Source organism: Podarcis bocagei (genome assembly GCF_964188305.1).
Source record: "Podarcis bocagei genome assembly, chromosome: 7".
Lineage (NCBI taxonomy): Eukaryota > Metazoa > Chordata > Lepidosauria > Squamata > Lacertidae > Podarcis > Podarcis bocagei.
Window position 1 is genome coordinate 4,797,440 of NC_138132.1, and position 24,183 is coordinate 4,821,622.

Here is a 24,183-nt window from a genome sequence, read left to right on the forward strand (position 1 = left end):
TTTAGAGGGGGAGAACAAGGAAAAAAAATCTCCCCCTATCTGCTCAGCGCCCCTTCAGCGAAACGGCAGGAGAAACGGAGCCCCTTCCATTTCTCCTCCCGCTTGGCTGAAGGGTCGCTGCGCAGCTCTTCCTCTCTGCTGAAGCCGGTAGAGTCTTGCTCTCCTGGCTTCAGGTGGCTATCCCTGAAGCCTGGAGAGCGAGAGGGGTCGGTGCACACTGACCCCTCTGGCTCTCCAGGCTTCAGTGAAAGCAACACGAAGCCAAGGAGCTCGGAGGGAGCACTCCCTCTGTGCTTCGGAGGCTTCACGTTGCTATCGCTGAAGCCAAGGAGCCTGCCTTCGCTCCATAGGACGCACACACATTTCCCCTTAATTTTTGGAGGGGAAAAAGTGCGTCCTATAGAGCGAAAAATACGGTAGTTTTTAGGGGAGGAAAACAAGAAATAAGAAAGCAATGCAAAGCTTCTTGAGCTAAGGGGGAGCGCTCCTCCAGCTTAGAGGGAGCGCTCCTCAGGAGGCTTTGCGGGGCTATCCCTGAAGCAAGGAGAGCAAGCAGGATGGGTGCGCACCGATCCCCCTTGCCCTCCTGGCTTCAGTGAAAGGGGGCTTTCCCCCCACCTCCCGCAAGAGCCACACGCTCTGTCCCTTCCCCCATCTCCCGCAAAAGCCAGGGATAGCTGTGCGAAGCCTCCGCAGGGCAGTGGGATGAAGGCTCCCCACTGCCCTGCGGAGGCTGCGCGCGGATCGCTGTGATCCTGGCTTCTTGCTTGGCCACGCACAGCCTGCCCACGAGAGGCTGTGTTTGGCTAAGGCTCCTCCAAGAGCCGCGCTCCCTTTAAAGAGCGGAGCGTGTGTGCTCTTGGGGCCTTTTCCCCAAGGAGGCAGCCCTTTGCCCTTCTCCCTCCTTGGGGAAATGCCCCCAAGAGCCTCACACACGCTCCACACGGCTCTTTAAAGGGAGCGCTGAGCAGAGCCTCCCGCCTGCATTCGCTCCATAAGACGCACACACATTTCCCCTTACTTTTTAGGAGGGGAAAAGTGTGTCATATAGAGCAAAAAATACGGGAATTCACCTGCAGGCTTCCAGGTGAAAAGGTCTAAGCTCAGCTTTGCTCCTACCTCTTATTCACCCCCTTTCTGTTCTTCAGCACCCAACATGACTCTCATAATATAGTGGCATCATCAACTAGTACGGAAAAGGTTTTTGTTTTTTGTTTGCAATCAAAATATATTTTATTATATACCGTACTGGCCTGAATATAAACCCCACTTTCCTCCCAAATTGCGACTGTGAAAAGTTAAAGTGTGGCTTATATTCGTGACTTTATAATATCACTGCTGAAACAGTTGCCCAAAGGGGGCGTTGGGGGTGCAGGACAACAGCACCTGTCCCAACCGCAGCTCCCAAGCCTCCCCCAAACCGCTGGAAATAATGGGGAAGGGGGGAAGGCCATCAAAGCGACGCGGCTCCCCCCCCCCGAGAGCAACCCGGGAGCGTGGGAGAATGGTACCCTTGGGATTTTCTTCTACATTTGCCATTTATAGGCGTGAGTGCCTGCGGGATTTTAAGGGAGCGGCTTATTTTCAGGTATTGTCTTTTTCCCTACTTCCCCCTCCCTTGAATTTTAAAGGTACGGCTTATTTGCAGGTGTAGTTTATATTCAGGCCAATACAGTAACTGTAATTTTACTGTGTGTGTGTTTTTTTATGAGTTGGTTTTTCTTACCTAATTTAGCCACACGCAGCTGCAAACCTGAAGTGTACTTAACTTTCATGGATCTAGGGGTCGTAGTAGACCACAAGCTGAACAAGAGAACAACAACAACAACTTTATTATTTGTATGCCCAACAACAACAACAACAACTTTATTATTTGTATGCCACCCATGTGCCATCAAACTGGGTTGCCCATGCCACTCTGGGTGGCTCCCAACAGAATACAGTGGTACCTCAGTTTAAGTACTTAATTGGTTCCAGAAGTCTGTTCTTAACCTGAAGCGGACTTTCCCATTGAATGTAATGGAAAGTGGATTGATCCGTTCCAGACGATGAAAAACACCCCCTAAAACAGCCATTTAACACAAATTTTACTGTTTAACGAGACCATTGATCCATAAAATTAAGGCAATAATCAATGTACTGTACTATAAAATAAATAAGACAGTATTTTAGATGAAAAAAATTAACATATTTTTTTTCCTTACGTGCACTGATGATAGTCAGTTTGGATGGGGGGCTTTTATCCATTTCTGAAGTCACACAATCAACCAGTAGCTGAACTGGGTTCTGCACAGTCACAAAAACACGTCACAAAAATGAAGTCACAAGCCACAGTCACAAAAGCAAAGTCACAAGTCAGTCCCATAAAATGAAGAACAAGTCACAGTCAAAAAACCGAAAAAGCCACACAAACTAAAACGCAAAAAGGAACAGGACAATGAAAAGTGACCCCTAAAACAGCAATTTTACATGAATTTTATTATCTAACGAGTTCATTGATCCATAACATGAAATCAATAAAACAGTACAAAATGAAAATGTGATTTTTTCCCCCTTACCTGCGCTGATGATAGTCATTGTTTGGATGGGGGCTCAGGGTCCTCTTCCACAATCACAATCGGCTTGACTCCCGGCATTCGCGGAGGCCTCAGAGAACTTCCGCGGCTGGAGCCCAATCGCGGAGCCTCTGCAGGCCCCGCAGATGTTGGGGCTTGGATCCAGGCAGCGGCGAGGCTTCTGAGAGCTTGGACAACTTAATTCCAGGTTGCAATCGTTCGTAACCCGAAAAAGCCGTTTACCTTCCCGCCGGAGTGGTACCTATTTATCTACTTGCACTTTGATGTGCTTTCAAACCGTTAGGTTGGCAGGAGCAGGGACCGTGCAACAGGAGCTCACCCCGTCACAGGGATTCGAACCACTGACCTTCTGATCGGCAAGTCCTAGGCTCTGTGGTTTAACCCACAGCGCCACCCATGTCCCCAAGGTACCACTGTATTAAAAACATGATAAAACAGCAATTATTAAAAATGTCCCTAAACAGGGCTGTCTTCAGATGTCAGTCAACAGTATGATGCAGCAGCAAAAAAATCTAATGATATTCTAGGTTGCATCAACACAAGTAAGAGCTGTTAGACAGTGAAACAGTCTCCTTCAGGAGGTTGTGGACTCTCCTTTAAAGGTTTGTAAGCAAAGGTTGGCTGGCCATCTGTCATGGATGCTTTAGCTGAGATTCCTGAATTGCAGGGGGTTGGACTGAATGACCCCTGGGGGTCTCTTCCAACTCTACAATTCTATGACTCTTTGATTCTAAGACTAGTATCCAGATCAAGGGAAGATGAGCTAACCTGGGGAGAAAACAGTAAAGACCTGGTGAAGAGAGCACAGAAGAGATTATATTTTCTGAGAATCTTCCAGGAAAATAATCTCTCCAAGGACCTGTTGATGGCATTTTACCATTGTACTGTGGATATTTTATTAAATTATGGTCTCTGTGCGTGGTTTGGGAGCTGCACGGTCAGGGAAAAAACAATGCCGTCCAGGGTTGTAAAGACTGTTGAGAGAATAATTGGGTGCACTCTTCCCACCTCGGATCAAATCTACACTTCCAGGTGTCACAAGAAAGCTGCAGAGATAGTGCAGGATAGTGCTCACTCCAGAAATGATCTCTTTCAGCTTCTGCCTTCTGGAAGAAGGTCCAGGGTTATAAAGACTAGGACTAGCCGCCTGAGAAACAGTTTCTATCCAAATGTGATTTGGGTTTTAAACGAAGTGTAAGGTAGTCTCTATGGAACATGGTGGCACTGTGGGTTAAACCACAGAGCCTAGGACTTGCTGATCAGAAGGTCGGTGGTTCGAATCCCCGTGACGGGGTGAGCTCCCATTGCTTGGTCCCTGCTCCTGCCAACCTAGCAGTTTGAAAGCACGTCCAAGTGCAAGTAGATAAATAGGTACCGCTCCGGCGGGAAGGTAAATGGCATTTCCATGCGCTGCTCTGGTTCGCCAGAAGCAGCTTAGTCATGCTGGCCACATGACCCGGAAGCTGAACGCCGGCTCCCTCGGCCAATAAAGCGAGATGAGCGCCGCAACCCCAGAGTCAGCCACGACTGGGCCTAATGGTCAGGGGTCCCTTTAAGGTAGTCTCTATGGGAGTATATTGTATTTACTTATGGGGTATCAGAGTTTTTAGGGGGCTAACCAGGCTGGGATAGTTGGGATAGCAGGCTTGTTGGTTTTTGAATGTCTGATGTAGATTTTTTCAATTTCGTTGTTCTGTATGGGACAATGACAATAAAGATTATCGTATCGTATAGTCCTACTCTATTCTGCCTTGGTCAGACCACACCTGGAGTCCTGTGTCCAGTTCTGTGTGCTACAATTTAAGATGGATATTGACGTGTGCAGAGAAGGGTAACCAAGGTGATCAAGGGTCTAGAGACCAAGCCTTATGAGGAATGGTTGAGGGAATTATACCCAATTTAGCCTGATAAAGAGGAGACTGAGAGGAGATATGATGATCATCTTCGAATATCTTAAGGGCTGTCGTAGGGAAGAAGGAACAAGCTTGTTTTCTCCTGCTCTGGAGAAATGACCAAAATAATGGATTCATGTTACACACACACACACACACACACACACACACCCAGATTCTGACTAAACATCAGGAAGAACTTTAGGTCTGTAAGAGCTGTTTGACAGTGGAACTGACTGCCACGAGATGTGGAGGACTACCCTTCATTGGGGATTTTAAAGCAGAGGTTGGAATGCAATCTCTCCTGTATGATCCTGTATAGTTGAGTTTCTTGCATTGCAGGGGGTTGGGCTGGAGGTTTCTTCCAACTCTGCAATTATGTGATTCTATAACGAGGCAGAGATCTTCAGCAGTTCATACAGATGGGGAAGGAATATTCCCAGAAATGTTCTGAGAAATGTTGGTTCAGTTAATTCTGAAAGAAACGTACATGTTATGGGTTTCAGAACTCACAGGGTTAAGGAGTTCTGGTGACGTCTCTTTCCTGAGGCGTGGTTAGAAACACTTGGGGAGTGGTTTGACGCTAAGTGTTCAGTCTGGTTTCGCTTTTGCGGAGAGAGGACGCAAGATGTGTGAGTTGTCACCGGGAGAGATTTAAGAGATGTTTTACTTCATGATTAAAGGCTAACAAGATAAGGAACGCCTTTGTGTCTGCTCTGAATTTATTACCCACATGCTGCAATTGCTTCACCGCTGTGTTTATCTCTGCTACCGGCAAGAGAGAGAGGCAGGAAGGATCTTTGGATCAGCACGGACAGACAGCAGAGCTGCGCAAAGGGAAGCGTGCTGGACTCCATGTTTGTTTCTCTTGGCACACATGGCAACTTTGGCCTCTCCGTTGCCATAGTACATTGGTAGCTTATTCCTACTGGTGGATGGGGGAAGAAATGGGATTAGGGAGGGGAGAGTGGAAGGCAGAGCTGTAGCTATGGGGTTGGGGGGTGGGGACTTTGTTGTTTAGTCGTTCAGTCGTGTCCGCCTCTCCGTGACCCCCTGGACCAGAGCACGCCAGGCAATTCTGTTTTCCGCTGCCTCCCGCAGTTTGGCCAAACTCATGCTGGTAGCTTCGAGAACACTGTCCCACCATCTCGTCCTCTGTCATCCCCTTCTCCTTGGGCCCTCCATCTTTCCCAACATCAGGGTCTTTTCCAGGGAGTCTTCTCTTCTCATGAGGTGGCCAAAGTATTGGAGCCTCAGCTTCAGGATCTGTCCTTCCAGTGAGCACTCAGGGCTGATTTTCTTCAGAATGGAGAGGTTTGATCTTCTTGCAGTCCATGGGACTCTCAAGAGTCTCCTCCAGCACCAGAATTCAAAAGCATCAATTGGGGGGTGGGGACTAGCTGCATTTTTTGCCCCAGTTGAAACCTTCAGAGAGGCACCATTGAGGCTCCCAGCCTGTGTGTGTGTACACAAATAGGTGGGGGTGCTGTCAAACGGTGTCTTTGACCCAGGTGAAATAAAGCCTAGTGTCATCCCTGGTGGAAGGGGAGAGCCAGTGTGGTGTGGTGGTTAAGAGCGGTAGACTTGTAATCTGGGGAACCGGGTTCGCATCTCCGCTCCTCCACATGCAGCTGCTGGGTGACCTTGGGCCAGTCACACTTCTCTGAAGTCTCTCAGCCCCACTCACGCCACAGAGTGTTTGTTGTGGGGGAGAAAGGGAAAGGAGATTGTTAGCCACTTTGAGACTCCTTTAGGTAGTGATAAAGCGGGATATCAAATCCAAACTACTACTCCTCCTCCTCCATGTCCCACTTCAACTCTTCTTAAATATTCTGGGCTGGGTCCATGCTTGTGCCTTTATTCCTCCAGCTGCCCTGCAGATGGATATTCCTCAGTGGGGGCTGAAATTCTCCAACAATTTGGGGCAGGATCAAAAAGTGTCAGAGAACATCTCAGGACTGCCAGCCTAGCTCTGCGGGACATGATTTAGTGTGCTTCTCCATTCAAGGCTGATTGGCTGGAAAGGGGGGTGGAGTATCTCGCTGTCTAAACAACGTGCACAGATTACACAAAGCAGATGATTGTTTTGGTGGTTTTCCCTGCTCAGGCTGCCATTTTCCAAGCGGACTAAATTGTGGACCATTTGCTGATTATATAACTTGCATCAAGGGCTGCCAAGTGGCTATGTACCATATTTTTTTGCTCTATAAGACTCACTTTTTCCTTCCTAAAAAGTAAGGGGAAATGTGTGTGCGTCTTATGGAGCGAATGCAGGCTGTGCAGCTATCCCAGAAGCCAGAACAGCAAGAGGGATTGCTGCTTTCACTGTGTAGTGATCCCTCTTGCTGTTCTGGCTTCTGAGATTCAGAATATTTTTTTTCTTGTTTTCCTCCTCCAAAAACTAGGTGCGTCTTGTGGTCTGGTGCGTCTTATAGAGCGAAAAATACGGTAGGTGTTCACTCAAGCCCTGTGCTGCCTTTCCACTTCAAACTGCCTCTTCATAACAAAGGAACAAATTGTTAAGACTATTGGGTTGTTTTGTTTTGTTTTGATTTAAACTCATTGCATGCAAATATTTATTTATCTCTCCAAGGTTAAATTCAAATGACCATCCCATCCTGTAAAAAGTCTAAGGTGCCATCTGTGTCCACCTTCTGAGAAAGAAGCTCCTCTGGTCATAGTGGAACTTATTTTTGAGTAAAAGTACATAGAATCTCACTTTTGCTCTAACAAAGTAACCTCCGACTCATTTGCATAATCGGCCCTTCATTTTAGTATGCGTGGAAATTACTTACTACAGTGGTACCTCAGGTTACATATGCTTCAGGTTACAGACTCCGCTAACCCAGAAATAGTACCTCGGGTTAAGAACTTTGCTTCAGGATGAGAACAGAAATCGTGCTCCGGCAGCACGGTGGCAATGGGAGGCCCCATTAGCTCAAGTGGTGCTTCAGGTTAAGAACAGTTTCAGGTTAAGAACGCACCTCCAGAACGAATTAAGTACTTAACCCGAGGTACCACTTTATATTTTTTAATATATGTATGCTTCTTGTCAATCTTAGCATTTAGATGCCATCTTTAACTCTGACCACGACAGAACTGTGGAAAAAGTATGTGTCACCAAGCTTTATGCAAATATTTCTCTAGCACTGTTAGATCACAAATGATTCTTCTTTCCTTGCATGCTGTGCTTTGCATTCTCTTCTTGGGTGCTGGGGGCTGAGGAGAGGGAGGTGGAAAGTGGAGTTGGCAACCATGGAGCACAGGATTCTGAGAGACTGGTGCGGCTCAGAAACTCACCAGAGGGAATTCTCATATGCCTGGCGTCTTCTAGTCCAGACAGAAAACATCCACAACAAAAACAACAATCTTGGCATGTTGCTCTAGGCTCTGATATTCATTACTTCCTCTGCAGGCTCCAAACTCAAGATAGCACAACAAAATGTCATAAATAATCCATCACACAGCAAAGCAATGCAAGAAAATCACCAGCAAATCCTTTCCCATCTAGATGTTCTAAGCCTTGGGTAGGCAAACTAAGGCCCGGGGGCTGGATGCGGCCCAATCGCCTTCTAAATCCAGCCCGTGGACGGTCCGGGAATCAGCATGTATTTATATGAGTAGAATGTGTGTTTTTATTTAAAATGCATCTCTGGGGTATTTGTGGGGCATAGGAACTCGTTCATATTTCCCCCCAAAATATAGTCTGGCCCCCCACAAGGTCTGAAGCGTATAACAACCAACAAGTCCAGAAGCAAATGCGGCAAGTTTTTCTTTTCTTTTCAGGCGTAAGGTCAAAGCTTAAACACACTTTGTGAGGAGATGGGAATTCAAGAGGCACCAAAGTTCTTTGGGGTCAGCAGAGGAGAGGATGGGAAGGGCAGCAATGGGGAAAGAAGGATGACAAACGCAGAGAAGCATAAACCCAGCCGAAGGAAGCCCAGTCCACAGGTAGGAACAAGGCCAAATTTGAGAGCAAAATCTTGAGCCGGCCCTTACAAAAGCCCTTGGGCGAGGGCCAGGAAAGGGAAGAAGACCGCTCCCCTCTCCCTGAGCAGCCAGAGAGACCAGCTTGTGCAAGAGCACAGTGGCAGGGGAGGAAAGATTTGGTTTACACTCAGCGTGGGACAATGCAGAGCTTGTAGAAGGGTGGGATGGTGGCAAAGCCGCACTCCTGGGGGGTTGTGTCAATGTCCTTGGGATCCACAAGGGGCTTCAGCCGGAATCTCTGCAGGGTGGTGGTGAAAAAAAGGAAGAGCTCCATTCGGGCCAGCGTTTCACCCAGACACACCCGTTTCCCTGCAAGGCGAAAGGGAGAGGAATCAGCAGGGAGGGAAGACATGGGATTTGGGGTTAGAGGCCAGGTTTAGGTCAAGTCCAACGTCCTTGGGGTGTGAATGGAACAGCTGAAATCCATGTGAATGGAGAGGGCCTTCTGGCGGTTCCATCGCTGCGAGAAGCCAAGTTACAGGGAACCAGGCAGAGGGCCTTTTCGGTAGTGGCACCCGCCCAGTGATACCCTCCCACCAGATGTCAAAGAGGAAAACAACTACCAGACTTTTAGAAGACATCTAAAGGCAGCCTTGTTTAGGGAAGATTTTAATGTTTAATAGATATTTTAATATTCTGTTGGAAGCTGCCCAGAGTGGCTGGGGAAACCCAGCCAGATGGGTGGGGTATAAATAATAAATTTATTATTATTATTATTATTATTATTATTATTATTATTATTATTATTATTATTATTATTATTATTATTATCTACCTGAGGAGAATGGCATGAAAGCGTCGTTCTTCTTGAAGCGCCCATTCTCATCCAGGAAGTTCTCTGGGTTGAAAGCAAATGGGTTTTTAAACTTCATGGGGTCGAACAGGACAGTGTGGAGTACAGGGTAGATTTCTGTCCCCTAGGAAAAAGAGGGAGAGAATATTGCGATCAGAATTGCAAAGATTCAGGGAAAGTTGAGAGAGAGAAGCTCTCCACCCCTTCTCTCAACTGATGGATTGCCAGCCACATTCGACCACCGGCCAGCTCCTCCCTGTGACATCTACAGACTGCCCTGCCTGAATGTGAAGGCACCATGTGGGTAGCTGACCCACAGAAATCTCATGCAATCTGGTCAAATGGTCAGTTGATCTATAGGTCCCCGTCCCCCCACTCTACAGAAGCATCACTGTGGGCATCCGTCTGGGGTCAGGGAGGCATTCCACCTCTGGCTGTAGTTCAGCTTAAGCCAAGAGGAGGTCCAGCCTTGCCATTAGGCAGAGTGAGCCAGCTGCATGTCTGGAGGGTGAGGACTAGAGGCCAGGTGTTGGAGGACAGATGTGTCCCCACCATAGCTGTCAACCGTCCCTTATTTGATGGGAAAGTCCCTTATCCCAGCACCATGTCCCGCTGCTGTCCCTTATTGATGATGTCCCTTAAATTCCCCGGGTTTCAAAGGAAGCAGCTCCTCTCCCTCCCTCCCTGCCGGCCAGGGAGGAGGGAGGCTCCAACTGTGTTGCTTGGCTGCGTTGCTCAACCAATAAGGAGTCTAAGAACGACTGGGGGGTGGAGCTTGCATGCCTTGTGCCGATCAAATCGGCCGCATTGCCTGGGGACTCGCCTTTGCTCAGCGCTTCCCAGCGGAGAGGTGACGGTGGTTTTCCTTGCTGCATCCCCTTTGCTGCGCTGTGGGAACCACCGCTTGATGCTTCGTTTGGCTGCTGGGAGTGGCTCAGAAGTTGAACATGTGTGCTGTGCTCTGAAAATCCCTTATTTTGGCTGCTGATCCCTTATTTTTGAGGCTGCTGGTCCCTTATTTTCAAATCTGTAAGTTGACAGCTATGTTCCCCATGCACCCTGTAAACTAGCCGCAGTGTGAGACTTTACCAACTGGGCCCTGGTCATCCTTTGAAGATTGGCTCTTGTGTTGTTGTTGTTTTGCTATGTTGGCAGCTTTTGCCAACCTGGTGCTCTCTAGATGTTTTGAAATGAAACTCTGGTCAATCCCAGCCAGCATGGCCATGTGAGACACCTTGGGGGCACTAGGTTGGTGCAGGCTGCTTAACGGATTGGCAAATCTTTAAGACTCTCCTGGAGGGCGTCCAGTCCTTTTCCTTTGCCAAATACCCGCCAATAACAGGAGCCAACATCACCTCATCCTGCCTCCAACAGGTTGATTCTGTGCCGGATGAAGACTCAACTCTTGCGGTTGGGGGCAGATGTTGGTGGCAAGGCACAAATCTGTGAATGTTGCTAAAGCCACTTCCGACCTCGGGAGGCTGGTTTGCAGCCCCGCGCAATCTGGGGCAATCCTCGGGACGCGTCATCCCCTGAGCCATCCAATCGGCCGGCTCGGGGTGTGTGGCTTGCCCCATTTAAGGCAAGCACGGCCCGGGATCGCCCTCTTTGGACCGCTCAGCTGCCTGGCTTCCCACCCGCCCGCCCTTCAAGGTTTCTCTTTTGACCTTGCTATGGACCTCGGTCGGTCGCCGTTAAGGGGCCTGGTAGGAATTTTTTCCACTTGGCAAATTGGCACCGGCCATTTGGTTTTTTGCCTACCTTGTAGCAAATCGTCACAACTTTCCTGGGATTGGCGGTTAGGCATTGGTAGGGGTATTGTTATGCAGATCTGTCGGGGGGGGGGAGGAGCGCCATCACCTCCCCCAAATATTGAAGGGGAGTCTGGTAAAGGATTCCGGGGGGCGTTGCCTCGTCTGAAGCCTATGGAGGTCTTGGCCCGACCCCGGGGGAGTTACCTAGTTGATGTGCATCAGCAGGGCTCCCCCTGCTGGTGTTAACCCTTCCCAGTCTTCATGCAAACAGACTGAAGCCGGATAGCCAGATAGGACCAATGCCTAAGCCAATACCGCTCTTACCTGTAACCAATAAAGTTGTGGCCAATTTTAGCCCATTAACCTTAATTATGCTGTTGTGTGTCGTTCTTTCCACTGGTGGGAGGTGGGAACTCGCCACGCAATCTCTTTTAAACAACAAGAACAACAACCCATTGTCTTGTGTCCCACACACTTTTTATCCCCTCTGCCCCACAACGGATACCTTAGGGATGATGTAGCCTCTGAATTCAGTGTCGCGCATCACAGAGTGGGCCACGTTCATGGGGATGAGGTCACTGACCCTCTGCACTTCGTGGATGACAGCGTCCACATAGGGCATCTGGCTCCGGTCTTCAACGTTGGGGGCACGGTTCTGGCCAATCACTTGGTCAATCTCCTGGTGCATTTTTGCTGTCCAATGCATTTAGATCAGAGAAGGGTCAGAGAATCAGAGTCGGAAGGGACCACGAGGCTCATCTAGCCCAACCCACTGTAATGCAAGAATCTTTGGCCCAACATGGGGTTTGAATCTATGACCCCGAGTCTCATAGTCCACTGCCTGAGCTATCTGTTTGCAATGGTACCTCTGGATGTGAACGTTCCAGAGCCCCGTTCGCAGAAACAGCGGTGCGTCTGCGCATGCGCAGGTCGCGTTTTGCCGCTTCCGCGCATGCCATGGCGTCATTTGGAACATCTACGCATGCGCAGGTCGTGTTTTGCCGCTTCCGCACATGCGCATGGCGTCATTTGGAGTATCTGCGCATGCTCGTGCGGCGAAACCCAGAGTAACGCGCTCCGTTACTTCCGGGTTACCACGGAGCGTAACTTGAAAACATTCAACCTGAAGCACATCTAACCCAAGGTATCACTGTACTTAAGATTTCTAGCACCAAAACGCAGTTCAGTTTTCAGCTTGAATCTAGCTAAATGTTTCTTTATTTCTCCAGACTCAAGGCAGCTTACGCAAATTAAAACAAGACAGGTGTAAAAAAAATTACAAAACGCTGAAAGCATATGAGAAGGTAACCATTTAATAAATGATTAATTCTGCCACCTGAGCGAGATGAAAAAACACCCAGCGATAAAAGATAATGGGAGAGGATTTACCCCAGCAAATTATTTGTCAAAATTACAAATACCCAAATATAGATGGTCATTTACCCTCGCTAGATTCAACGTGCTGCCATTTGCCTTATTGCAGGGCAGATTCGAGGGCAAACAATACATGGAACGAGTCTGCCCCTGCGGATTGATGGAGGTAGAAACTGTCTCTCATGTCTTGTTATGCTGCCATTTCTACGGGGATATATGCTCGGTATTTATCACTCCTGTTATACAAAAATCTCCAAATGGGTCCGAACTTCAATGTCTAGAACTCCTGGTAGAGGACAAGGATCCAGAAATCGCGCTAAGGTGGCCAAATTCTGTGCGACTGCCATAAAACTCAGGGAACAAGCTGTACTACCAAAATGATTAAGGTTTTAAATGACAATTTTAGGTTATATTTCAGTGATCAAGATTTAATATATATTTTTAACTGCCCCTATATATGAATTGTCTCTGTTATACCCAACTGCAATTCAATGTATTCCTGCTGCGTTTTATAATTTTCCTGATATTGTAAGTGAGCCAGAACTGGTCTGTGACCGTAATAATAAAATTCAGTTCAATTCAATAATTAATTCAACTCAGATGGAACTAAACAATCCTTAAAAAACCCGCAAGTTTATTAAAATACAGGGAATAAAAACAGCATGTATAAAAAGCCCTGCTGGGTCAGGCCAAAGGGGGACCCAGGCATTCCAGCAACCTGGTCTCCCTGTCACCAACTAAACATCAGCATGACCTGAATGTAACAGCACTCTCTTGACTTGCAGTTCCCAGCAACTGGGGCCCAGAAGCATATCTGCCTCCAACAGTGAAAGTACAACATAGCCCTAGTGATTAAGAGCCATGGTTTGTCTTATTCTCCATGGGTTGGTCCAGTCCTCTTTTAAATCTGTCCCAGTGGCCATCACAACATCTTGTGTCAGTGAGTTCCATAGTTCATCACTGTGTATCCCCAACATTCAGCTTCACTGGATGGTTCTGTTGGGTTAGAACTGTTCCTGCCCACTTTCTCCACACCAAGCCTAACTTTACACACCTCTCTCGTATCTCCCCTTACTTACTCACTCACTCACTCCCCCCCCCCAACAGGCTAGGTTGGGCTTTAATCAGCCTGGCGGCAGTGTGCTGGTTCCCTTCCTTACCTTGCACTTCGGGGTGTTTCATCAGAAACAGAAGCCCATATCTCAGGGTGGAGCTGACGGTCTCCGTCCCAGCAAAGAACAAATTGAGTGTGGTGAGTTCTAGGTTCTTGGTGTTGAATTCGCTGGACGGGTTGCCTTTCTCCTGAAGACAAACAGGAAGCCAATGTCAATAGGGATTCCCCCATGGGGGTGAGACGTAGGGGGAGTTGGTTTCAGGGCTGCTGCCTCTGTAATAGTCCTTTTATGGAAGAAGGACGTCACTTGTCTGTTGGGGATGAAGAGAAACTAGGCAAGTTGGACACATGTCACCCCATCAGATCATTAATGATAATGGTGATAAATTTCTTATGCCCCGCCCATCGGACTGGGTTGCCCCGGCCGCTCTGGGTGGCTTCCAACAAAAATGCGGAAAACCAACAACAACCAGTGAAAGCTTCTCAAACTGGGGCTGCCTCCAGATGTCTGTGAAAAATTATATAGCTGTGGAACTCTTTGACGTTTTCCAGGAGGGCTTTCCATGGGGTGGGTGTGACTATCAAAAAGGTCTTCTGTATGTTAGAATTCCTGCTCCGTGATTGCAGTCATGGAATTGTTGTCTATCACATGACGGTGGGTGTTTTGACTCCACAGAGTGGGAAGTGACGGAGACAGGATGTTTGTGTTCCTGTGTTCCGTGAAGTGGGACTATTGTCCTTTGTTCTTTTTCTCTTTCTTGTCTGATGCTAGAGAGAGAGGGAGCCGTGTTGCAGTGCTCCGTGTGTGTTTATATGTAAATAAAGTAGATTAGCCAAAATGCTGAGTTGCTGAGGTCTGTCACGTGAACTGTGAAGACTCTGCGGATCCCTAAGTGTACCGGTGTCTGTTGGCATCAGTCGCTGTGATGTTCAGGCTGAAGAAAGCTTATGAAGCTCCCGAATGAACAACCAGGAGGGAGAGAACATGCCAGTCGGGCATGTGTCTCTGCCTGGGTCCTACTCTAGGTTCAGTTGAACCAACTTATGGTCCCTCTAGAGATCCGTTTTACTGTGCATTCACAATGTACACAATTCAGCTTTCAATACTCTTTGCACCTGCAAAAGTTTTGGGGTGGTCACACTGCTTCATTTCAAAGGAGTGCGTACCCTGTAACTTCTTACCGAAATCAGTCCTTAACTTTTCATACAACAAACATTCTGGTTTATTTTTGTGTACTGCTTTTGTAGCACTCCAGCCCCTCCGGACAGCAATAGCATGGTAGCATTGGGGAAGCATTACAGAACAATTAGGAAAGCAAAAGAGACTCACAATTAATGCACTATTACTGTGGCAAGAACACATTGCAGAAAGCCACTTCCGCCCTTTGGAGGAGGTGGAGTTGCGGGCTTCATGGCCCCGGCCCTCACGCAATTAGGGGGATTCCTGGCCGCTTCACCTCCTGGCCAGCCAAATCAGCTGACTCTGGGGGTGTGGCCTGCCCTATTTAAACCAGGGCGCAGCCAGGGATCTCCCTCTTTGCTGCCTGCCAGCTGTTCCTGCTTTCCCCACCCTACCACCCTATGAGGTTTTTGACCTTGCTATGGACCTTGGTTGGTCGCCATTAAGGGGCCTGGTAGGAATTTTTCCACCTGGCAAATTGGCACCAGCCACTTGGTTTTCGCCTATCTCGTAGCAAATCATCACAACTTTCTTGGTATTGGCGGTTAAGCATTGGTATTGCTCTGTAGATGGAAGAGGGGAGGTAGCGCCATCACCTGCCCCGCATATTGAAGGGCAATTCGATAAAGGATTCCGGGGTGTGTGTCCCTGTCCTAAGCCTGAGGAGGTGAGGGCCTAAGGCACACCCCCAGTCGGTGACCCCGGGGGAGTTCCCAGTTGATGTGCATCAGCAGGACTCCCCCTACTGGTGGTTAACCCTTTCTGGACTTCTAGCGGACGGGCTGAAGTCGGATATAGTCAGTTAGGAGCAATGCCTAAGCCAATACCACTCATCGCCTGTAACCATCACCTGCACACTCTAGGTTCACCAGTGACTGAAATGGTGGCACACCTGATCATGAAGCAGTTGCAAAGTGTATTAGCAGCAAGGTGTGTGTTAGCAAGCAGCAGAATCTGCAGAGCCCCTGTAGCAGTCCAGAGATTGCATCACTTTGTAAGTGATGTGCGACTTAGTGAGCCTTGTGTGAACCCTATAGCTTCCTGTGGAAATCCCACCTCATGTCATACGCCAACAGGTTACCTTTTCCATCTGGATGAGGAAGCAGTCAATGAAGTCACGAGGGGCATTGAGGTCAAGGGTCTCCTTGTTCTTCTTCACTCTCTTGGCAATGTAGGCTCTCATGTCTTCCAGAATGTCATAGATCTTGGTGTGTGGCCCTGGAAAGTACTTCAGAATGCTGGCATACATGTCATAGAACTGCAAGAAGAAAAAAAGGCACCAGCAGCTGACCAGGAATGCCTCCTGAGGGTCAGGAGAGCTTCCTTGCAAGCCAAGGAGGCCCCACTAGATGATAAGTAGCTGTTATAAACTACGGCTGGCTTTCAGACCCTTGCCCAGCCTGCTGCCCTTCTGCTCTCCACATGAGCTTAGACTCCAAATCCCATCAGGCACAGAGCACAGCCTGCAAGGCCAATGCTCAGGGATGATTAAGATGATGGGAGCTCCATTCCAACCATATCAGGAGGGTGTCTGATTGGGAAATGGATTCGTGCTCTGTCTGCTTTGAGACCAGGTACCTGAGACCAGGCGGTGCTCATCTCCCGGAAGCTGTCATTCATCATCTTCATCAGGGCCTGGAAATCCTTGTCTTCGTAGTCAAAGCGGTCGCCAAAGACGATGGAGCAGATAACGTTGGAGACAGCGCGGCTGAGGGTGAAGGTGGGGTCGAAAGGCTTCTCTGCAATGCCAGGGAAGGAAGAGGCATTGTGCTGAAGGGGCCAAGATATCTTGGGAAGTGTGAGGAACTGTGGAACACCTGCAAAGTCCTCTCCCAAACTATTCTCAAAAGATCATCTGCAGTACCCACCCAGAACTTAAGATACCTATTGCTGACCAGGCTACTAGAATGAAGACCTTCTCTGGCTATGGAGCAGCCTTCCCAGAGAGCTCTCTCAGTGCTATCATTAGGGTCTCTCTTTTGTTGCATCTGGTGAACGCCTTTTTACTCACCCAGGCCTTTTAAACAATTTGTGCTTTGGCTCTGGGCCTCCCAACCATGTTTCATTGCATATTTGCCACAGAGAACTATTCCAAACACTACTTTTACTGGATAATAGTATTATGCATGTTAGGGATGCGGGTGGCGCTGTGGGTTAAACCACAGAGCCTAGGACTTGCTGATCAGAAGGTCGGCGGTTCGAATCCCCGCGACGGGGTGAGCTCCCGTTGCTTGGTCCCTGCTCCTGCCAACCTAGCAGTTTGGAAGCACGTCAAAGTGCAAGTAGATAAATAGGTGCCGCTTTGGCGGCAAGGTAAATGTGGTGGCCAACTCTGGGGTTGCGGCGCTCATCTTGCTTTACTGGCTGAGGGAGCCGGTGTACAGCTTCCGGGTCATGTGGCCACCAGGAGTAAGCCGCTTCTGGTGAACCAGAGCAGCGCACGGAAACACTGTTTACCTCCCTGCCAGAGCGGTACCTATTTATCTACTTGCACTTTGACGTTCTTTTGAACTGCTGGGTTGGCAGGAGCAGGGGCCGAGCAACGGGAGCTCATCCTGTCGGGGGGATTCGAACTGCCAACCTTCTGATCAGCAAGTCCTAGGCTCTGTGGTTTAACCCACTGCGCCACCCGCGTCTCCCTTTATCTCTACTTATCCGTTATTTTGGGGGCAATGTAAGTGCTCTTCCCTCCCTGCCCGTTATCCTTCTTGAGCCCAGAAATTGTCATTGCCTTTGGGACAAAAAAGCTTCCCTTCCCCAGCCTGTCTGGGCTTTGGAGCTCGTGGTTCTGTCCAGCCTGGTGGGGCTGCTGACCTCTTCCCTGCCCTTCACTTGGCCTACTCACCTTTGGTCTTATGAAATTCCTCCAGCAGGAACTGGGCTTCCTCTTGGATCCGATCCTCAATTGTTTTTTTCCCCATGCCAAAATTCCTCAAGACGGTGAGGGAGAAGCGTCGCAGCTGCTTCCAGCGCTCTCCTTCAGAAAACGCCACCCCTGCAGGTATGGGGAGGAGAAAGGGGAGAGGGATTGAATAGCAGCCAGGAAACAGCAGACACAAGACTCGGACTACCCTGGCTTCCTTCTCCTCACCATAACCATCAAAGGTCCTTTGCAGCGTTGGGTTGGTTTTCCTTCCGCTAAATTCCTCTGCCTTGTCTATCAGGGCCTCCTTCACAGCTTCATGTCCACAGAGGACCACAATCGGGCGATTTCCAAAGTAGACGGTGAACACTGGGCCGTATTTGTCGCGCAGCTGCACAGGAGAAAGGCCAAAGGCTACTTTTTAAAATTTAAAAAACAGAACAGTCTTTAATCCACTGCTTCTTTTTCTTACAATTCATTGGCACTCTTACAAAAGCCGACAGCATAAATGCTGGAATCAGTCTGATCCAACAGGGCGGTGTGAACAGTCATCTCTGTGTTAAAATATGTTCACTGAACTCCCTCAGACTCTTATTTTGTGGGAAGGAGAGATATGCCAGGCAGGAGGCTTTCGGCACGTGCTCAGAGGGCCTCTACCTGCCACCAAAATGCACTTTATCAAGCAAGGGGACAAAATGCATGAAAGCAAGCTTCCATTCCTGTTTTGATAAAATTTTGAGATTGGTATGTCCCACACAGACTGGCTCTGCAAGTGTCAAGATGCTCGTGGGACAGTTCTGCAAGGTTAAATGCCATTTCTGACCAAACCCTCTTGTGGTGTGTGGACAGAAATGGTTTTAATGTTGTCTTTTGAAACGGCTCTGACCCAGAAGGCTCTAAAATGTGACTCTAGGCTGAAAATGCAATTCTAGGCTTCCTCCACAGAGGTTTAGTCTCCAGATCAAGGGAAGTCATAGTACTGCTTTATTCCACCTTGTTCAGAGCCCACCTGGAGTCCTATGTCCAGTTTGAGGCACCACAGTTGAAGAAGGGTATTGACAAGCCGGAAGGCGTGCAGAGGAGGGCACCCCCTTTCTCCGCCACCAACCACCAAAACACAAACAGTGAACCCCCCCCCCCCTCAGGCGGCTGGGTTAAAAGTTAATTTTAATAAATCGTCAATGATGTGTTTAAATGTGAAACCTAAAATTCAACTAGAAGCCTCTAAATTATTGGGTATTCCTATAGCAAATCAGATGGTGAAATGTTTAGGGGTAAGGATAACTAAAAATGTGAAGAAAATATTTGAATATAATTATAAAAAAACAAACTTGGAGCAGTATTCAGTCAAAGTTGAAAATCTGGGAGAAAAGGAAGGAATCGATTAGTACAAGATTTGCATTAGTTAAAATGTTTTTCTTAATTAGGAAGAACTTTCTGAGGGTCAGAGCTGTTTGACAGTGGAATGTGAGGAGATTTCACCCCTCCCATATCCAAGAATCTGCTGATGTTCTCTGCTGGTTCTCCAGAGAGGAGGGGCGGTTTCTGCTCTCTACTTATTCCGCTCCAGCCTCACATCAAAGAGAGAGAGAGACTGAGTGTTAGAGAGAGATCGTGTGTATAGGTAAGATTGCTGCTAAGAGCAGCTGCAGACACTCAGTGCAGTTCAGCATTTTCGTTTAGACCTCATTTAGCTCTGTATATAGTTGTGTCTAGTTGTAGATAGAATAAAGAAGATATTCTACAGAGCTGCTCTCCGAGTCGTTTATGCTCTGCTATACTCTGCTGTGCGGCGACTGTCTTCTTGTTGGAGTGAATCCGGTGCTCACAACTCTAAGCTGTGAGTCCACAGCACTTCGACCTGTTCCTGTGCAGAAGGTGGTCTCTGGAAGTGCTACCCAGCTCGCCTAGCCCAGTCGGGGCTGAAGTGGATGAGTCCAGTGGCACTGGCTCAAGGGCGATGCTGACATAATGGACTCCCTTGGAAGGTGGTGATCTCTCCTTCACTGGAGGTTTTGAGCCAAGCGTTTGATGGCCATCTGCCAGGGGTTCTCTAGCTGCGATTTCTGCACTGCAGGAGGTTGGACTAGATGACCCCTGGGGGTTCCTCCCAACTCCCTTTCTATAATTCTATGAGACCTGGCTCAGAGTCCCACTTCAGGGTTTCATTAGCCAGATGAGCATTCTCTCTCTTATAGAGCCAAACTCCGTATTAGGTGGGAGAATGAATCATCCAACACTTTTATTTTTCTTTAAAGAAGGTGCTGGCAGGGAGGGTAAATTTGGTTAAAGCAGTGGCTGGCATTCCCAGACCCTTAATCCTTTTTTCGTGGACCATTTTGCTGCTCAAAATCCTCCCCACAGCGTGACGAACTGTTTCAAAAGGACTGGAACAAATTTATATTTTACATGAAAGAAAATTGTAAACATTTGAAAACGTTTGCAGGCTTGAATTGAAATGTTTTGTAATGTAAATATAAGGAACTGAGTTACCGATAACAAGGTGAACTACTGCAATAAGATCGAAGGTAAATAAGTGATTATAGAAATGCGAAGAATATAGAAAGATGTGTGGATCTCAGAAAAAGGGAGGGAAGGAGGTCGATGCTCTTATCAAGTAATAAGCTATAGAATTATGTAACAAAATGTGAATATGAAAAAAGTGGAAAATTCGAGAAATATTACTTGAGGGGAGGAAACAAAATCCTCCCGCCACCTGATTCATTTCTCTTTGCAGGGGAAAATAAACCACAAGACCTCCAACGAGCTGCCGTGAGGATCCTGCTATTGAACAAAAAAAGTAAGAGTACAAATATTTAAATAAATGGAGACATTTATGAAATATGATGCCAGCAACACCTGAACAAAAAGCCTCACATTTATGAAATATGATGCCAGCAACACCTGAACAAAAAGCCTGACACACCAGTATTTCATCACCAAGGGAACCATAGCTTAGCATCAAAGGGGGGGGGGTTGCTGAACAATTTCCACTGTAATGCGCAGTTCTTTCTCAAAGGCAAATGGTTAAAGCCAAGCTCAACCCGTCTCCTACTCTATCTCCCAACCTCAATTCCAACCCACCTCAACCAACCCTCTCAACTCTCCTGTCTCTCTTCAAATCCTCTCCTTTTAATCGCTCCCTCCTGGAACCACGGCCAGTCGGAGGCTGCCGTTCATTAACCATTTGCTGGCAGGGAAAGAAAGAAACACTTGTTGATCCAACCGGTCCAGCAAAACCCAACGTTTTCGTCACACGTGGTTTCGAGTCCCGTGTTGGCAAAAGATCCCTGCATAGCCAGGGGTTGGACTGGATGTCCCGGGTGGTCCCACTTCCAACTTTGCAATTCTAGGATTCTATCCAAAATTAGAGTCTCCAAAAAGCTGCCTGTTGTTTTTTAGTCATTTAGTCGTGTCCGCCTCTTCGTGACCCCCTGGACCAGAGCACGCCAGGCACTCCTGTCTTCCACTGCCTCCCGCAGTTTGGTCAAACTCATGCTGGTCGCTTCAAGAACACTGTCCATCCATCTCGTCCTCTGTCATCCCCTTCTCCTTGTGCCCTCCATCTTTCCCAACATCAGGGTCTTTCCCAGGGAGTCTTCTCTTCTCATGAGGTGGCCAAGTATTGGAGCCTCAGCTTCAGGATCTGTCCTTCCAGGGAGCACTCAGGGCTGATTTCCTTCAGAATGGATGCGTCTGATCTTCTTGCAGTCCATGGGACTCTCAAGAGTCTCCTCCAGCACCAGAATTCAAAAGCATCCATTCTTTGGCAGTCAGCCTTCTTTATGGTCCAACTCTCACTTCCATACATCATGACTGGGAAAACCAGAGCTTTAACTATACGGACCTTATAGTTAAATGCTGTTTAGTTAAATGCTGCCTACCAGGATGCAAAACAGGTTGGAAGGTTTAAAAAGAAGGGGAGGGTTGTGAAAGATAACATGTAGGATTGCTGTTGAGTTGTTTAAAAAGAAAAGGAAAAAACGCTTTCGGAAGTTAGCAAGAATCATGCTTAGGTTGCTGAGTGCTGAAAGTGCACCTCAACATTTGGTCCTCGCAACAACCTTGCAAAGGCAGGCAAGTGGATTTACTAGTGTTACTTCTACTCACAGTAACGCTCTTTTGGCACCTCCACTTTCCCCAGGAAAACCTGCTCTTTAATGCTGAATCGGAAGAAACAGCAATTTGGGTTTTTTGAGGATTGCAGTTTGCTCGATTCCGTAGTAAAGAGTGGGCTTTCATGGGGAAAGCACCAGGGCAAAATAGGGAAAGTGTTCAAACAGGGAGCTTTCAAACACAGACCTGTGCCAAGAAAAGGCAGCACAAAGGTAAGAGTGGATGAACCCTAACAGAGTTTCTTTGTGTTATTTAACCAAGCTGGCATCAGGCAAATGGGTGAACATATGGATCCAAAGAAAACAGAAGCAAAAGATTACCAAGTGTGTCAACTCTCCTTTTTTAAAAAAATAAAATTTAATGCAGTCTCTGCAAAAAACAAACAAACATAGCATTGAGTTTATAGTGTCATTTACATCACCTTAGAACATTAATGGGTCATTGTAGGCTGTCTACAGACCTCTTTGGAAACGGGTGGGAGAAATTTGCTATCTACTTCCCTTGTGTATGAAAAGAAGGGGAGGCAGGTTTCATCAAAGGTGTCTCTCTTTATAAAAGCTTTTGGACAGACAGGGCAACCGTCATCTAATCTACCCAACTAGAGGCAGGCAGGCAGGGATACAAGGAGAGGGATGGAGGAAGGTGTTTTGGTGAGAGGCAGAGAGACAGGAATATCCAGTAAGCCACAAAGAAGACACAGAGATGCTTAGTGGGGGAAGCACTGTATTTTGAGCATATTCCTGTGCAAGAGAAAGGGTGGAGATAGAAGAGGAGAGAGATGGAGGCAAACTGATGCCTCCGTGCATCTCAATTATTTGAATTTCCCTTTGACTCCTGGGTGCTGCTCTTGCTGCTCTGTTCCTAGAAGGGCTAAGGGAGAAATCTGGTTCCGCTTTCATTAGAAGGCTAATCTACCAACCTTTCACTTTCCAAAACCAGGCACAAACTGAAGCGCACGGATCCAGGTTCTGCAACGCAGATCTCCAGCCAGACAATGACAAATGAAGACACCACAGGAAAGGGTGCATGCAAATGAAACTATTCAGGGAAATCACTTGAAAAAATGTGCACATTAGTCAAAAGGGCATGCAAGGGGGAATGTGTTTATAAGGAGACATTTGCACTAAAACGCTGGTAAATTTCCATGAAGATTTCTTTTTTAAAAAAAAAAATAGTTTGCAAATTTCTCTGGAAATATTGAGAACTGAATTTAAGGTTGGAAAACTGAGAAGCAGAGAGCCAAAATTGACTGCACCTTCTGCCCCTGGTTCCCAGAGGCAGTCAACTCACCCTGAGGAGGGATTTCAAAGTTTCTGATGACTTGATCTGCAGGAAATTTCCAATCACAGGGAGCGGCATGGGTCCAGGGGGCAGCTTCCCATGGCTCGATATGCTCCTCACTGCTGCCAAAATGAGGAGCCAAGTCAGGCAGATGACAAGAAGGAGGGTTACAATGCTGGCCAGGTCCATGATGGAGGTCACTACCAGTCTGTCGCAGTGCAGACAACTGTCCCATTTTGACAGGGTTCTAGATACTGAATCAAGGCTGGATTTGGCCCCACCTTCTGCGTTATGTAACGCCACAAGGCCAACCTGTTGAGCGCTTTAATCCCAATAAACCTGTGCCAAAAGTTAATCATCTATTTCCTGGTTATCAGGATTGTGAATATTTGTTCCAGGAGCACGAGAGTTTGTGTGCACATTCTTCGTGATGTGGGTAAACGATTTCCATGCCATTGACTTTAAACTTTTTAATCTAGTGGTTTCTAGTCAATAGTCACGTTGTCCGCATTTGGACTCTCCTGATAATTGCGTATAGATTCCAAAGTTGTTATGAAATTTTTTTTTTTTTGAGGATGATTGCAAGACTAAAAGCCTCCTTTGAGTGGAGGGGCTGGAAGGAAGAAGGATTGGAGAGAGGCCTGGCTGGAGTAGAGAGGGAAGCAGCCAGAAGCTGAAGAAGGTTGCTCATGGTTAACGTATTCTGTGTTACAGCTAAATAAACATTTGTTTTCAGCTTGCAGTTTCCAGCTTTCTTCATTAATACAAGGAACAGCACAGGGGTATAAAAAATGTGGCCAGCTAACTAAAGCGCAGCCTACATCAGCTGGACTATACTAGGAACATCTATAACCTGCCGCTGTGGAGCAGAGCGATTAGGTCTAGTGAAAGAGATCCCACCACCTGCGGAACTTGGCATAGACTTTTTGTTACATGATGACTGGGAGCGTGTGTTAGGGCGACTGCCAGTACTGCTGCCCAGCTGCGCACTACTCAGACCGGAGGCAGATGTACCCGGTTGCTCCAAAATGCTAGGTGGAGGGTCTGGAATACAATCCTGCGTACCAACCATTGAAGCATTCAATAAATCTGGGAAGGTCAAGCCAAAAAGGCGTCGGCAATGCTGGGAGTATAACAGAGGGACTTGTTTCTGACCGAGCTGTAAGTACCTGCACGAGTGGGGGAAATGCCTGGGCAACCATCCGGCCACGACTTGTTTCAACGGTAAACAGCCCTTTCGGGGCGGAAGG

General features: G+C 47.7%; 1 protein-coding gene across 1 annotated transcript; it reads right to left on the minus strand.

Moving 5' to 3' along the window:
• Positions 1–7,217: 7,217 nt before the first annotated feature.
• Positions 7,218–23,164, minus strand: LOC308590422 (cytochrome P450 2G1-like). Its single transcript, XM_081200463.1, has 9 exons — positions 22,943–23,164; positions 17,765–17,927; positions 17,519–17,668; positions 16,252–16,412; positions 15,755–15,931; positions 13,540–13,681; positions 11,511–11,698; positions 9,234–9,375; positions 7,218–8,767 (listed from the first exon to the last, which is right to left on the minus strand). Exons 1-9 carry the CDS (start codon positions 23,120–23,122, stop codon positions 8,586–8,588), a joined length of 1,485 nt encoding a protein of 494 aa, XP_081056589.1. The 5' UTR covers positions 23,123–23,164; the 3' UTR covers positions 7,218–8,585.
• Positions 23,165–24,183: the final 1,019 nt, after the last annotated feature.